Source organism: Desmodus rotundus, chromosome 10 (genome assembly GCF_022682495.2).
Source record: "Desmodus rotundus isolate HL8 chromosome 10, HLdesRot8A.1, whole genome shotgun sequence".
Lineage (NCBI taxonomy): Eukaryota > Metazoa > Chordata > Mammalia > Chiroptera > Phyllostomidae > Desmodus > Desmodus rotundus.
In genome coordinates this window covers 49,544,107-49,559,338 of record NC_071396.1, presented here as the reverse complement: position 1 = coordinate 49,559,338, position 15,232 = coordinate 49,544,107, and the positions used below count along the sequence as shown (strand labels likewise).

Below are 15,232 nucleotides of genomic sequence, written 5' to 3'. Positions count from 1 at the left end.
AAGGTCCCGGAGAAAATGTCAAAGCAACAGTTACCTAGGTTCTTTGGACAGAGATTTAGTTCAGAATAAAGGGAGAAAACCCAGGTTGTTCATTTCCCTCACACAGCATCACAACTCAGGTGTCATGATGGGTGCTTTGGCACCTGTTTATGGAGGGTTTAACGTCAAGACCAGATACCTTTATGTGGTTTTTTTCTCGGAGTCACAGGGAAATAATCTTTTGGTTGCCTATTTTTCACCACAATTCTGTGCTTAGGTAGCATCTCTTCCATCCCTCATCTACCACATCTACCCCCAGCCCCCCCCCACACTTCTTTTCTGTTGCTAACTGTAGTGTGTTTTTCTACCTTCCTTAGAATGAGGGAGCGAATGTTCCATTTTTTTGACATAAGCTAAATTTTTATGGATTTCTTCTCGTCTCTGGCATCTGTGGTTTTTAAAAACACCAGAATGGATTCTCGAGGCACCTGCTTATGGTTTCTCTTGAGACACCAACTTTCTCAATGAACATTTCACCTTCCTTTTCATTCAAAAAAAAAAAGGCTTGGTTATTTCCTGTTGGTATTTTAAAAAATAATTTATGGTTGGGCTTTGCGGAGAGGAGAGCCCCTCCCCCCACCCAGGCTGAAATGCTCAGATTTAGGAGACCAATGGCTGTGTCCCCAGGGCCTTTTTGGGGAAACTACTCCTCCCCCCAAAGATTGCCAGTGGAAGATGTAGAAGTGCAAATGAGGAAGGTAGAATCCACAACTTTCCTAGTCTCTGGCCCTGGGGCCCAGGTCCTTGGTGTACAGACTCCCCAGGAAGCCCAAGTTAAGAGAGTAAACACACTTTGAATATGGTTCAAGTTCAAAGGGCTTCCTTGTTCCTCAAGTTGCTTCAGTTGCATTAAAATAACACCTTTTAAATCTGGGAGTCTGGATTGTTTTCCTCTTGGCCAGTTCCTTAGTTTCAATTTTATTATCTGTCAAATACTGGTATCAGGGGGTTGGATCCAGTTTCTCCCTGAGCCTTGCGCATAATTGGAATACAGAAGCAGGGAGGGTTTCCTTTTCCTTTTCTGATCCTAAGTTTCCCAGAGAGAGAAATAGAAGGTCTCAGCTGGATATGCATTCTATAAGCATTTATTATAAGATAAAGTTGAGTTCCCAATCTGGGAAAATAACAAAATAGGGGTGTTTTACAGCTCTTTAGGGGAAAATCTCTCTAGGGCTGGGGAGACGGGGTCTCGATAAGCTGTCACCTGTCCACTTACTGGGACAGTGGTACCATTATTAACTTCTCCATGGCCCCAGAGATGGTTTCTGAGCTGGAAAAATCCTCAGGTTATGTTGGCTCCTGGTTTCCCCAGGGTTGGGTGGGAAGAATTTTTCAAAAGTGCATACTCAGGTGAAAAATCCAGCACCCTGAAAGCCTCCCACTCACTAGGCAGGTATCTACCTCTGCCCACTCATCTGCATGAACTTGTAGCTGGTCTTCTTGGAGCTGGTCAGAATATGGGGAGGTTGCTCCTTTGGGAATCTGGACAGAACTCTTTCAGTTTTTGCTTCCCTTCCGTCTGATTCTCAGTAGCACAGCTGTGTTGAATGTGGTCTGAAACTTGCAGGGAACAGTACTTTGAAGGTCCTTCTGGATATGGATTCCAAACCAAACAAGCTGCAAAAGTACAAGTATAAAGACCAAGAAGTAACTTGTAGGAAGATGAAATGTGCTCTGCCCAGCTAAGGAGGCCCAGGTTCCAATTTCAGCTCTGTCAAGAATATGCTGTATAATCTTGAGCCTCAATTTTCCCATGTATAGCAGATATCAAGAGGACTATAGGCCAACCCTGCGATATTCCAATTGTTATCCAATCTACTTTCTCCAAGAGAGAAGCTGTGTCCCCTCCATTGTTCTTCAGTTGAGCAAGTAATTTTGTGTGGGGTGTTATCAGGTGCTGCCTTTGCCTAGGGGCCAAGTACTGACTGGGGAGCGTGTGCAATAGTACTTGTTCACCACATGCCTACACTGGTCACACTTGACTGTACAGCACCACTGGAATTTGCAGTTACAGCTGCTGATGGCCTCAATTCTCCTCTCTTCCACCTGCAGGCCACACTCAGTGCACAGCCGCCCGCAGCTGTGTCGTTCCCACCTGGATGTGTTGTGGCTGTTCTGCAGACACTCCCGACCCTCTGTGCCATAGATGCCCAGGCTGGAATTGCGGATACAGTAGTCTGGTGACTCCTCTAAAAAGATCAGGTCAGCCTCTGCACTAGGAAGGAAGGCCTCAGTGGGTGCCCAGCGGCCCTCGGCACTGTTTCCAGCTCTTAGCTGCTGCTTATCCATCTCAATTTTCAGTGCCCGGTCATACTTGGCCTTTAGGTAGTCCCCCATCTCCCGGAAGTCAGCCAGCTGCAGCCAGCATGTCTGGATGCTGCAGCTCCCTGAGATGCCGTGGCATTTGCAGGTCCTTTTCATGGTGGCTCTCACTGCCTTCAGAGAGAGAGGGGGTAGGGGGTGGGGGGGGGGGACAAATGAGAAAATAGCTCTGGGTAGGGAAAACCAAAAGTTAGCAATTAAATAGAACATTTTAGAGTTGTGCTTCTTAACTTTAGAGGAACATCAGAGTTACTTGGGGAAGGCCATAAAAAATATTTATTCCTGGGCCCTACTTCAGATCTTATCAATAAGAGTGTTTAAGGGTTTCAGGGCCTTGGTACTGGTTGATGATTTTAAAGCTCCCCTGGGCAATTCTTAAGGAAAACCAGACAAGTGTTGAAAAGGTTACTGGAGTCCGGAAACCTAGACTCCAGGCCCAAAATTCATCACTTATTGAGCTTGTAGCTTTATCTGCCTAATTGGAATAAGAATGATCAAGAAAGTACTGGTAAATTATAGAGAAAAATATGGTAATTGGCACTGTTATTGTTTTGAAGCTGGGGGATAGAGTATTTGTGAGGACCTGGATTTGTGCTCTGGACCCTCTCCCAGAGGGAAGGAAGTTCCTAAAGTTGGAACCCCCCTTCCCCAAAGCAATTACCCATGGTTTTAATTGTTTTGAAGACCTCTTCCTTTTGCCCTGGGCAACCAGCACATCTAAATATAGGTTCAAAGGGAAATTTCTATGTTCTTAGCTCTAAATCCAACTTCCTCCCAGGTCTGAGATGAGAATACTCCAGGGATTCCCACCCCACCAGAAGTCTTAGCCGAGAATAAGCCCTCCAGAGAAGCCTAGGTCAGTCCCAATCCTTTGAATCCTGGACAGACCTTAAGACAGGGGCTGGATGATAAGCCCCTGTTAATTTCCTAGAATATGCAGTTGAAAGGGTTAAAAATTTAAGTCATGGAAGCAAGGCCTGTGGAGGGGCCAGAGCACAGGGGTTAGTGATAAGGGGACTAGACCAGAAGATCTGAGTTCACTGTCTGGCTATGATGCTCGTTAGTTCGTTGTATTGCCTTGGCTAAGTCACTTGGCTGACCTTAACTGGCTTTGTCATCCAGAGAATGGGGGAGTCATCCCAGTCCTGCTGGGTGGTGTGAGGATGAAATACGGATAGTAGATAGCTCTTGTAAGCTGTGAAGGGCTGTACAGATATGAAGCTATTGCCAATACTGAGCCTGATGGCTGACTGACCGACTCCTATACCCACCAGCCTGCCCGCCCTGTTGTTGTGAAGGTTCATCAGGGCTCTGGCATCCTTTCCCTTCTCCAGGCTGTCCACAAAGAGTTTGGAGATCCTTTCCCCAAATTCTGCATTGTCGCTGCAGCCTCCCCAGATCCAGCCATGGCCTCCTATGCATAAGAACAGAATAAGTTCTGCATACAGTTCCCTACCAAGTCCCAGGAGAAGAGCCATGGTCATGTCGGCTGGCACGGCCAAGCCGTCCCCGTGTGCTCTAGAATCATGTGAAGTTGCAGCTGAAGGCGAGACGGGGAAATGGAGGTACTTGGGGTGGAGTGGGGGGGTCCTGTTCCCAAAGCCACTGTCCACCCTTCAGGTACTTCCCAGCTCTCAGCAATTAGGCTCTATACCCACAGTGAAAGCGGGCACACTGAGGATGGCCTAGCTAACCTCAAAGGTTCATCTTAGGTCAGACATTCTGGACTTCTGCACCATTATCCTTTAATAGTCTGGTTAGAGTCACCTCTTCCCTCATCAGTGACAAATCTGAGGAGTCTTAGGTGACAAATACTTGAGTGTTCTGGATTATGGACAAGCCATTCTAACTCTGATATATGACAGTTAGCTTCAAACTGTTTCTGGCTTCCTCATTTATAGATGCCTTGTTTTAGAGCTCTGTGCCATGTGCTGTTCCTTGAATCATGGACCCTGGCTCAGCTCTCAGGAGAGTCTAGGTCCAGGACCTCCCACCTATGAAATTGCTCTTGGAGTCCAGGGGTTTGAGGGAGCTGGAGCTGTGCTCCTCAGCCCTTCCCTGGAAGACTTTAGTCTGCCCGTAGCTCTGCACTCTTTACCTCTTCCTCTCGTTAGGGAGCCCAGCTTACCTGTTTTCCCATTTTTTGACTCATCACAGCCGCAGTTTTCAAAGTCACCCATGCTACAGTTCTTGGTGATGGTGTGCATGACTCCAGCAGAGCTGATAGCATGAATGAATGCAGTCTCCCGGGTGGCTTTGGAGAGAGAAAGGGAACTGGAAACTTGGACTCTGATGACCCAAAGCAGAGGCTTTGGAGAAGCAATGCTGTTTCTCTCCCTCGTCCCCTGCCCTCTTTGGGTTTAAGAGGATGTTCTTGTACTTGAGAGAACAGCACGTATCTCCTTACTTCATCTTTACTTCGTTCAGGCAGGAATGAGCATCCCCATGCTACAGAGAGGGAAGGCATGTGAAACCCAGAGACAGAGCGATGAGACCAAGGCCACTCTCCTCTCCAGCTGTGCTGTTGGGGCCAGGACTCCTCTCTCCTGAAGTCCAGCCTAGGCCTCTGGTCATTAGCTACTGCTTTTGGTCCTCAGGCAGTGAGGACTTAGGGCCCCAAGGATGCCTCAGGAAAAGCAGAAGGACCTGTTCTTCTTTCTGACATGAAACCAGAGCTATGTAATGATCGTAATGATCATGGCCCCTGTGTACCGAGCTTGTATCTTCCTAAACTCTTTGAAAACACTGTCCCATTTCATTTCCACATACTCCCCATTTTTCTGTATAACCCACAGAGATATTTCTTTTTGTCTTCACCTTCTTTACTCCTTCCCCCAACTCTTTTTAGGCAGCTCTTTATGGTTCCTGTGTAAATGACTTTTATGCAAACTACTACACATACTTACAAATAGCTGCCCCCTCCACACACACACACATGCATATACCCCACCTGAGGCACAGCTCAACATGATCTCTCAGCTCCTCAGCTGTTGGGATTTTTTGACAGCTGGGCAGATGGGAAACTCCCTCAGGGGCTGCAAACACAGAACCTTTTCCCCATTTTCAATTTCACCCAAATCAGTGTAAGATAAGTGTGTACAAATATCAAATATAAGCAGGCATTACACAAATAGAGTAATTATTACATTTGTATAGACATACCTTTGTATTCACCTCATTCAACCCTTACAATATTCCTGGTGAGCTAAACAGAGCTGGCCTTATGACAAAATGACAAACCTGGGGTTGACAGAGGGGAAGTAATTCTCTCAAGGTTACACAGCCAGGAAGTGGCAGGTCAGCAGATCACTCATAACTTTTTTATTTCACTGTGCACATATATGCTACATTCACACATTCGCACACATTGCAAGCCTACCTCCATGCACATACACCCCCTGGTACAGGTGTACAAACTTACCACTTCTCAGCCTGTTGTAAGTAGACAGCTGGAGAGCATTTTCAGGGCAGTTCCAGCGTTCCCAAGCAAATTGGAACTTGCACTCCTCAATGCCACTCTGGGCACCCAGGGCCACACTGGTAGTGTAGGTCAGGTAGGCCTTGCCAAGGGAAAAGGACTATGAGCTTCAGCCCTGGCTCAGATCAGGTTGTCAAATCAGGGGTGTCGGGAGCAGGCAGGACTTAAATGGGTTAGCTCTCCATTAAGGAACAGGCATGGGTTCCTCTGGGTGAGGGACTTCTGGCACTGTCTCCCCTCCCCTCTTTTCCTTCCCCAGAAGAATTGCCTTAGAAAGCTGGGTGGGGAAAACATACCTTGGGACCTGTTATGAGGAAATTGTTCACTGACCTACCAAAAAAGAGAAAAAGTGAGGCATTGGTGGAACAGGGCTGAGATAATGCGGGCTTCCTTGGCAGGGAGCGAGGGGTCGGGGGAAGCACTTACCAGGCAGAGGCACTGAAGGTGGCACAGCATATGCCCACAGCCACCCTGAGCATAAACAGATCCCCCATGGCCCTGTCCACTCGTAAGGGACCAGACTCAGACCAGGGACAAATCCAGAGTAAAAGTGAGGAGGGGCAGGGTCTTTCTCAGTATTTATGTGGGAAAATTCTGAATGGCCAAGGGGGAAAAATCAACAGCTCTTCTCATTTGTCCCTCACTGGCAGGGCTGCTGGATCCATTGACCCAATGGGGGACCAGGGAGGAGGGACTCAGCCCAAAGCCTCAAGGAAAGTCCCGCCCCACCCCGCCCTGCCCTTCCAGTCCTTCTCCCCTCCCAGGCTGACAGGGGGTCTGAAGTCTTTCCATACCCTGGAGGTATCTTTCCTCTACAAGTCAGACTTATGTCTCTTCCTGCTTGAGGACTCATTTCTCAGAGTCTTGTAGCCTGGAGCAGGTGAGGTTCTTAACCCTGAAAGTAGGTCACCTGTCCTTTGCAGCTGCAGTGTCCTTATCTGTCAATGAAACCCCACCCCTTGCCCTGCCTTTCTCTCTAAGGTGTTAATAATTATGTAGGGAACCCATGTAAGGGGGTGCACTGTTCCTACCTCCTCCCTTGGTGACCATGAAGCAGAAACACTTCAGAGGTCGTCTCTGCAACAGTGCCTTCTAGCCCCTTCTACCAAAGTAAGTTCTTATAAATCTCTTTCATTCCTAATAATAGTCTATCATTTTGTACTTGAGGGTTAGGTCTCCAGTTTGTTAGCTGCTTGTGTGTGTGGGAATCAACATTTGGACACCCAGGGCTGTATTTGAAAAGACTGGTGGCTTTCTGTCTCATACCATTTTGTTTCAAGGACATCAGCCCTTAGGCAGGAGTCTGTTTTAGATTCACTTCATATTTGTAGTGCTTAAGACGATGACTAAATGGATGAATGAATGAACCAAGGAATGAATGAACGAATGATGTTGCCTCCTAGTAGAGACCTGAAGCTCCATTAGGTAGGATTGGGCATTACAGTGAAGGGGTAGAGATTTTCCTGAGTTGGTGAAACCCTTCCCTAGGGCTGTGGTTCAGAGGGAAGTATAAGCTGGGAGTCAGAGTCCTGACTCAGTACCGTGTGACTGTGGGTTTTCAGGTCACTTCCCAGCACTCCAGACCTGATTTGGATGAGAAACAGAGTTCAGGCTTTCCCTCACTAGATGGGTATTGATTGGGGTGAGGGAGTCCTCAGGCCTTTTTAGGGCAATTCAAAGTATGAATTAGGATTGGTGTCAGACTGCAAACTGTTATCTTTCTGATAAGGTAAGTACAGAAATGAAAATGTTTAGAAATTTTTATAACTATATTTGATGGAGTAATTTCAGATATGTTGAATCTAATAATAAGAAATTTGGGCTCCTATTTTTTAAAAAAGATTTTATTTATTTTTAGAGAAGGGAAGGGAGGGAGAAAGAGAGGGAGAGAAACACCAGTGTGGGGTTGCCTCTCATGTGTCCCCTCCTGGGGACCTGGCCTGCAATCCAGGTATGTGCCCTGACTGGGAATCAAACTGGCGACCTTTGCTTCACAGGCCTGCGCTCAATCCACTGAGCTACACCAGCCAGGGCTGGGCTCCCATTTTTTTATGCCTGTTTTTTTTGGTTTCATTTTTCTAGAAGGATGGGTACACATGTCACAAATGCCAAATGTCCTTAATGGACTAAAGCTCTGCCTCAGCCCTACAAGCTCTTCCTCTGCTTGCTTGTGGGCTTCTCTCCTTGGGGAAAAGAGGCGTTGGGGACTTGAGTCACTCGGGAAAGGTGCACTGAGTTTGTCCCACTGGCCTTTTCTCTGTTTCCTATTAGTCCTGATCAAGAATCTAATTTTAGCTTTCACTTCTTAAGACAGCAGGGTTGATTTCCACGCTACTCACTGTGGGGTCAGATCAGAGTTCATGTTAGCCCTAAGGAAGTCCCCTCACACCCTGAAAGAGTTTTAGGAGTGACTCCAAATTTACTTCCTGTGTTTGATAGACTGAGTCTTATTCCTCTTTGTCCCTCATAGCACCTGGCATTTAGTTGGTATTCTATAAAAATCTTCCTTTATCTTCTGGGAAGCAGAGGTGAAGTTAGTGTGCTTTTCTTTGTGTGCTTGATCCTGCTCAGATTCTCTAAAGATCATATAATTTCTTTAAAAGGAACTTATGATATAAAGGAAAGGCCATTGTTCCAGGTATCAGGAGCCCTGGACTTTGGCCACTAATCTGTTGTGTGACCCTGGGCCAGCTATTAACTACTATGTGGACTCACTCAGTCTCTTCATCTGTAAAATGAGGGAGTAGGGAAAATGTTGAATGTTGACTGACCTCTAAACATTTCCCCAACTCTTTTGAATGCTTCAATCCTAATTTTAAGATTTGCAGCATCTATCAATCCCACAGGTAATTGTAGGCCAGAAATGGGGAACTGTTGCCTTCCCTACCTGTCAGTGTGGGAATCATGTCAGTTATCTGTGAACCTCTCAGGTGGCCATCAGGATAGACCTGTAAGATAGGTACCTGGAGGACAACCAGTGCCTCCTGCAGAGTCCTTTTGGGCTCTGTCTACATCAGACATCTGGGCTGGACTGACCACAGTCCTTCATTGTGGACGCAGGTTTCCTGGAAGGAGAGAAGAGCCGGAGAAAGGCACTCCGCCCTAACCTACAAATCATTTGCATCCTACGTATGCAGCCATTTCCTTAACCCCAGATCTATTATCCCATTAGTTTTAAAATGATGATGGAACTCTTGGTTTCTCCCTTTCTAGAATGGAAATCTGGAAGGAAGACTAGAGCAGAAGACGACAATAGAGATAGAGTGGGCCTGTGACAGGACAGACAAAATAGTGTCCCTGAACCAGTGGTGTGCTGGTAGATTTTAGCAACCAGCTTTGGTGTGACGGAAGCCATGATTGGTAGTGTTTGCTGATTTTCATGGTGTAAATACTCTCACCATGGTCAATTTCAAATTACCAACGTGGACTTGGGAAGAGATAACAGTGGCACATCATCATACAGTATTTCTATCATAGAAACAGAAATAACAGATGTAAATAACCTTGAGTGTAGCTAATAGTAAAATATAAAATAACTGAGAAATGATGAATTTTGAGTACTTATCTTTGTTTTTAATATGACTTATTTAATTGTAGGTTTATATAATTTAATTTTTAATAACAACTATGTTGAACAACTAGTTCAAAAAATTCTGGAAAATTTAATAGTCAGTTTTCTAAGCCAGGAACCACTTCCAAGAAAAGTATTAGAGTGCTGCGTCCTCCCTCTAGGCCACTGGGAGATAAAATGCAAAATATGTTGTGGACTTCAACACAAAATACATTTTTTTGTTCCAATCATGTATAAGGCTTTAAGTCTTGCTGAGCCATAGGTCTTGCTACCTGCCCTCAAGCAGCTTAGAATCCAGTAAGTAGGAGGTAATGTGTGTGTCTAACTATAATGTAGAGTAGAAGATGGTAAGTAGAATACAATAAGTAAATGCAGGTATCTATGGACAGGTATTCATGGAGCTAGAAAGGAGGTGGGACCAGACCAAATAATCTTGAAATTCCCTTCCACCTTTAATGTTGAGAATGTTGAGATTCCAAGAGTGTTAAGGAAGCACTGGGGGTTTCCTGTGGTTTGGGACTCTAGGTGCTTAAACCACGACAGTCTCAGCAAAGCAGATGGCTGGTCACTCTGTGATGATGATGGTGTGCATCCCAGGCCAATTCTTCTTTCCAAATGTGCACTTTCACTAAACTCCCCAAATCCCTGTTCCTCCACTTTTCTTTCCCAGGCTTCTTCCAGGGCTCTGAGCCTACAGGGGCTACTTCGACAGCAGAGCAATTTGGGAGAAGGTGTGGAATTGAAGGGTGGAGGGTGGCTGGAGAATGCCAGAAGAGAAAGAGATAGGATTTCTGACTTTTTACACTCCTCTGCTAATTAGATAAGGAGGGTGGGAAGGGGGAGAATGAGCCTCCATGCATATTCCCCTGAGCTGTGACACTGAGCAGAGCTCAGGGATTCTCCACCTCTGGTTTTACCCCTCCTCCCTGGAAGCTTGTCTCTTCCCACCCCCTGGGGATACTTGACTCCCAGTCCAAATGCCACAGCTGCTTGAGCTCCTGACCCTCCCTTTGGCCCTCAATTTAGCCTCAATGACTTGCAAAGTTCCTCAACAACATGGCCAGAGAAGGAAGAGGGGGATACTTCTGTTCCCCTCTTGGACCCGGGGTTCCTTGTGAGGAGAGGAGAGGAGGCGAGGCCACCCTGAGTGGAAAATGGGGGCAGTTGTGGTCGGTTGAACACGTGGGCCTGCGAAAGCTGGGGTACATTCGGGAGGATAGGTGTGCAAGCCATGACTAGATTTGTTTCATGTTGCAAGTTGTGTTTCCTTCATCAATCTGGAAGCTCCCGAGGCCTAGGCCTTGTCAATCCCTGTACACGGGGCTCTCTCCAAGGAGAGCAGCATATTTGTCTCATCAGAATGAGATGTCCAGGTGGCAGAAGCTACATCTTCACCATTAGCTAAGGAGGTGTGGAGCTGGAGGGGTTCCTTCAAGGAGACTCCGTTTCAGTTGGCACAAAACCCCTTGCTTATATCTTTTATTCTTTTGCCATCCTAAACTCCCATCTTTGGACACTTGATAGGGCACAGAAATGCCCAATTAATCTTTCTTAATTGATCATTTGGGAAGAAAGTATGGAGATAATTGTGGGATTTTATTAGTTTTCAGAGAAATATATATCCATTTATTCATTCTAAAAATGGATCTGGCACAAATAACACCCCTTTTTTATTACAAAATCTTTTATTACAAAATCATAGGTATGTAATCCTGTATCATAATGTCACACTCAATCACACCATATGACATTTTAGGTGAAATGTTCAAATTAAAACTATCCATTATCACACCCATATTATTACCCTACCCACCTGACTCAAGCAGGCCTCACTTCCGCTGGACCCTGTATTCACCTGCTGAGTTCAGGCCAGTACTGACACTTATGGCTCTAAGATGAATTATCCTTAGTTTATGTTTTTATCATGAAGGAGTTCTGTCTGATCTGAGAGAGAAAACTATAACCAGTTCATAACACTACCACAGTGAGGTAAGTACCCTGTGGAAAGGTTAGAGGGGGAGTGAGGGTCTAAAAACACCACCATAGAAGAGGACTTCTGATGGCGACCTGCCATCTGGTGGCCGTGAGTGGTACAACAGGCTCTTTGTTGATTGGCTGTGAGATTCAGTACCGCGATTTCGGCCTTTATTGAGCACATGCCTTATGGGTAGACAGCTCTGAGTTGACAGTGTGGTGGGTGTACAGTAACCCTTCTAACACGACCTTGTCCTTGAAAAACTTGTGGATATGAGACATAGATGAGAAAGTTATCAACCAAATGACAAATACTTGATGTGCACGCATGAATAAATGGGTTTTAAAAACAGTATGTGATTCATGCTTGTTACCAAGACAAATTAAATAACGTGGAAACACATAATGTAAAAAATGAGAGTCTTCCCCATCCCACTCCCTTGTAAGTAACTATCACGAACAGTTTAGTGTGAATTTTTTTCTCCCATACGCAAATGCTTATATATATAATTTTAAAAATAAAGTTGTGCTGTTAACCTCAATTTGGTTTTTAAACTTTTATACCATGGACATCTTTCCATGATACTACATATCAATATGCCTGTTCCGTTTAATTTTTATATTAAATCAAAATTTGGAATTCTTGGCCTGGCTGAGTGGCTTAGGTGGTTGGAGTGTTGTTCTGTACACCAAAAAATTGTGCGTTTGATCCCCAGTCATGGCACATACCTGAACCCACAAACTAGGTATGTGCCCTGACCAGGGATCGAACCCTCAACCTTTTGGTGTATGGGACGACCAACTGAGTTACCCGGCCAGGGCTGGAGCAGATTCTTAAAAACAAGAAGTCAACCATGCAAAGAGTAGGGGGAGAACTCTCCCTAGCTGAGGAACCCCAAGGTCAGATGCTCTGAGATCTTGGTGTAGCCCACCAGGGGGAAAGCTGCAAAAGCTGAGGGGGGCTGCAGGAGCCAGATCACTAGGGTCCTTTATTCTAAGGGTGATGAGAGGTCATTGCAGGGTTTTAAGTGGATGTGTGGGAAGGGAGGGGAATCTGGCTCGCATTTGTAAAAGATCACTCTGGTTGCTGTGTGGACAAAGAATGAGGGTGGGGGAGAGATGGAGAGATGTCTCAAGAACTGACAATCTTGGTACTTAATTTCCCGTTCACCCTTATCCCCAATCCATAGCTCACTCTCAGCATTTTCTAGTCTGTGTGGCTGGGGAGAAGGGTGATGGTATCACCTGGGAAGTCAGAGCTTCATGTAGGGATAAAGGGGATGGCAGCAGAGCCCAATGGGAATGTTTGATTGGTAGTTGGAGATTTGGCTCAGGAGCAGGGGAAAGATGACAGAATTCTGGAGGTCTAGATCTCAGCATCTACTGGGGAGAAGAAATAGTGGAAGCTGTGAGATTGCCTTGGCACTGGAGAGAGGGAATTGAGAGAAAGAGCAGAGGGCCAAAGACAGGTCCTCACTGAAGTGACACCAGCAAAGGAGGCAGGGGGATAACAGAGAGTACAGCTGCAGCACCAGGGCTGAGCAGAATCCCAGGACAAGTGAAGTGGAGGGGTGGAGAACCAGCTGAGCTGTGAATACAGTTGCTGCAAGGAAAAAGAGGTCATGTGGGGCTGGTGTACTCAGGAAGGCTCATAGTAGAAATGGGACTTGAAGGATGGGCAGATGAGGAGGGCTGGAGATGAAGGAAGGAAGTCTCCAGAGTAAAAAGCACAAGAACCAAAGTGCAACAGACAATTCTAACCACTGAGTATATGTGCAAGGTCAGGTTGTTAAGTTTGTGAGTAGAGGGTAGCCAGGCAGTCTTAGGTGATAAATGTGTGTAGAAAGAGTTGAATCAGTAAGCTGATCAACATACATATTTTTTAAGCACCCATGTGTACCAGGCACCACATTAAGTGCTGGGAGTGTATCTGTGAATCAACAGACTGAGGCCCTGTCCTCCAGAGCATGTCCTTTAGCAAACCAGATCTCCACATGTAAGCAGAGGAGTTTACACTTTGTCCTATGGGACACTGCTGTCATATGGCCCTATAATGAATGGTACTGGATGGAGAGCTGTCCCCATCCTGTGGGGGACGCAGAGGGTATGCATGCAGTGAAAACGCAGACTGTTGAAGAGCTGGGTCTCCATCAACTGCATGAGCGTGTGAGCCAGAGCTGTGTACACACAGGCTAGGATGAGTGCCTTGGGAAGTCAGGGAAGTGGTCGGAGTTTCTGAGGAAGCCATTCACTTGGAGACACTGACGGCTGATTTACCAACCTTTGCAAGGGGAATTCACATTTGATACGAAACTCTGATGATGGAATCATTGGCTTAAATCAGTAGGAAGAAGAGGTCTTTGATGTAGAGGAGGCACTAAGAGCCAACCCTGCCTCTAAAATCATACCTTTCCAGGAGTTATCTACCTACTCTGCGGCCAGCTCTTACCTCCCATGGGATGAGAGGGATACTGCTTCGCTCTCTGGATGTCGTTTTGACCATTCAGAAGCCTAAGTTGGGTGAAATCATTTCTAGAAATGACAGCACTCCCTCTTAAATCCTAAATGACTATAACCCTGCTTGCCCTGCAAACTCAGCTTTCCTAGACTAAACAAGGGAGAGGGGATGAAGAGAAGTGGGCAATAGGCAGAATACGGTTTTAGAAATCCTGTGTGAAACTCAAAAGGAAAGTCAAAGGGAATAGATGAAAGTTCTTCCTGAGCTTGAGACTATCAGGGAATGATGCAGCTTCCTGAAGATATTTTTAAAAACCAGTGGACAGCCAGAAATAAGAGGCATCCTATTTTTCCCTGGATTTGCCCAATTTTAACACTGAAGGTCCCACATTGTGGGAAAACTGGGACAGTTTTTCCCATCAGGAGGCCTGGGCTCTAGCTCTCCCTCCCCTTCTGAGCCCTAGTTTCCTCCTCAGTTGTAAAGTAGGGTACCCAGACAAGATGATACCAAAGAGCTCATCCAGCCCTGATTGGACAATCTGGAAATTTGCCCAGGCTGCCAACATCCAGACTTTGCCTTGGAGCTCGCCCTAAACTTGGGCTGAGCCAATCTCACCAACAGAGGGCGCACCCGAAGGCTCAGGGACCAGGGAGTTTTATACACACCGTCCTTTCTTATAGATCCTTTTGTGAGTGACATTAGTTAATACCAGCAAACAGTATATTATAATTACTAGTTGTCACCTACAAAATAAAGTGAAGATTATTGTTCCTAGTTGTCATATTGTTTCAAGGAATATGTAAACCAAAAATAAGAAACTTAGTAATGAAAAAGAAATTTCTCAAAGCTCTGAGCTGACACTACAGTCACTTAAATTATAGCATATACAGTCATATTGGAATTCTGTGAGGTTATAATTTCTATTTAGAATTTTAATTGGCTACTGAAAGGATAATTTCTGTCAATATTGCATAGAAAATGTTTCTCTTTGTTGTAAATTTTCTAAGTACATACTGTATTTATTTATTTATTTATTTATTTATTTTTAGAGAGAGGGGAAAGGAGGGAAGAAGAGAGGGAGAGAAACATCAAAGTGTGGTTGCCTCTCATGGACCCTCCACTGGGGACCTGGCCCGCAACCCAGGCATGTGCCCTGACTGGGAATCGAACTGGCGACTCTGGTTCGCAGGCCAGCACTCAATCCACTAAGACACACCAGCCAGGGCCATACTGTTTTTAAATTGACCTTTTATGCCAGCTTTATAAGGTCATCACCTTTTGACAAGAAATTCAAAACCAATTAATTTTGAAAGTAGCTCCATCGGACTTTTCCAGAGTTAGCAGTGGCATAACCTAAGAGCCTAGCAACTGCAGTCAGACTGCCTGCCTG

The 15,232-nt window shown here is 45.6% G+C and overlaps 1 protein-coding gene across 1 annotated transcript; it reads right to left on the bottom strand.

Moving 5' to 3' along the window:
- Positions 1 to 1,494: 1,494 nt before the first annotated feature.
- On the bottom strand, positions 1,495 to 6,333 carry WNT8A (Wnt family member 8A). Its single transcript, XM_024575297.3, has 6 exons — positions 6,266 to 6,333; positions 6,136 to 6,169; positions 5,783 to 5,921; positions 4,490 to 4,615; positions 3,633 to 3,775; positions 1,495 to 2,475 (listed from the first exon to the last, which is right to left on the bottom strand). The coding sequence occupies exons 1-6, from the start codon at positions 6,331 to 6,333 to the stop codon at positions 1,930 to 1,932; spliced, it is 1,056 nt and encodes a 351-aa protein (XP_024431065.1). The 3' UTR covers positions 1,495 to 1,929.
- Between the last annotated feature and the right edge of the window lie 8,899 nt (positions 6,334 to 15,232).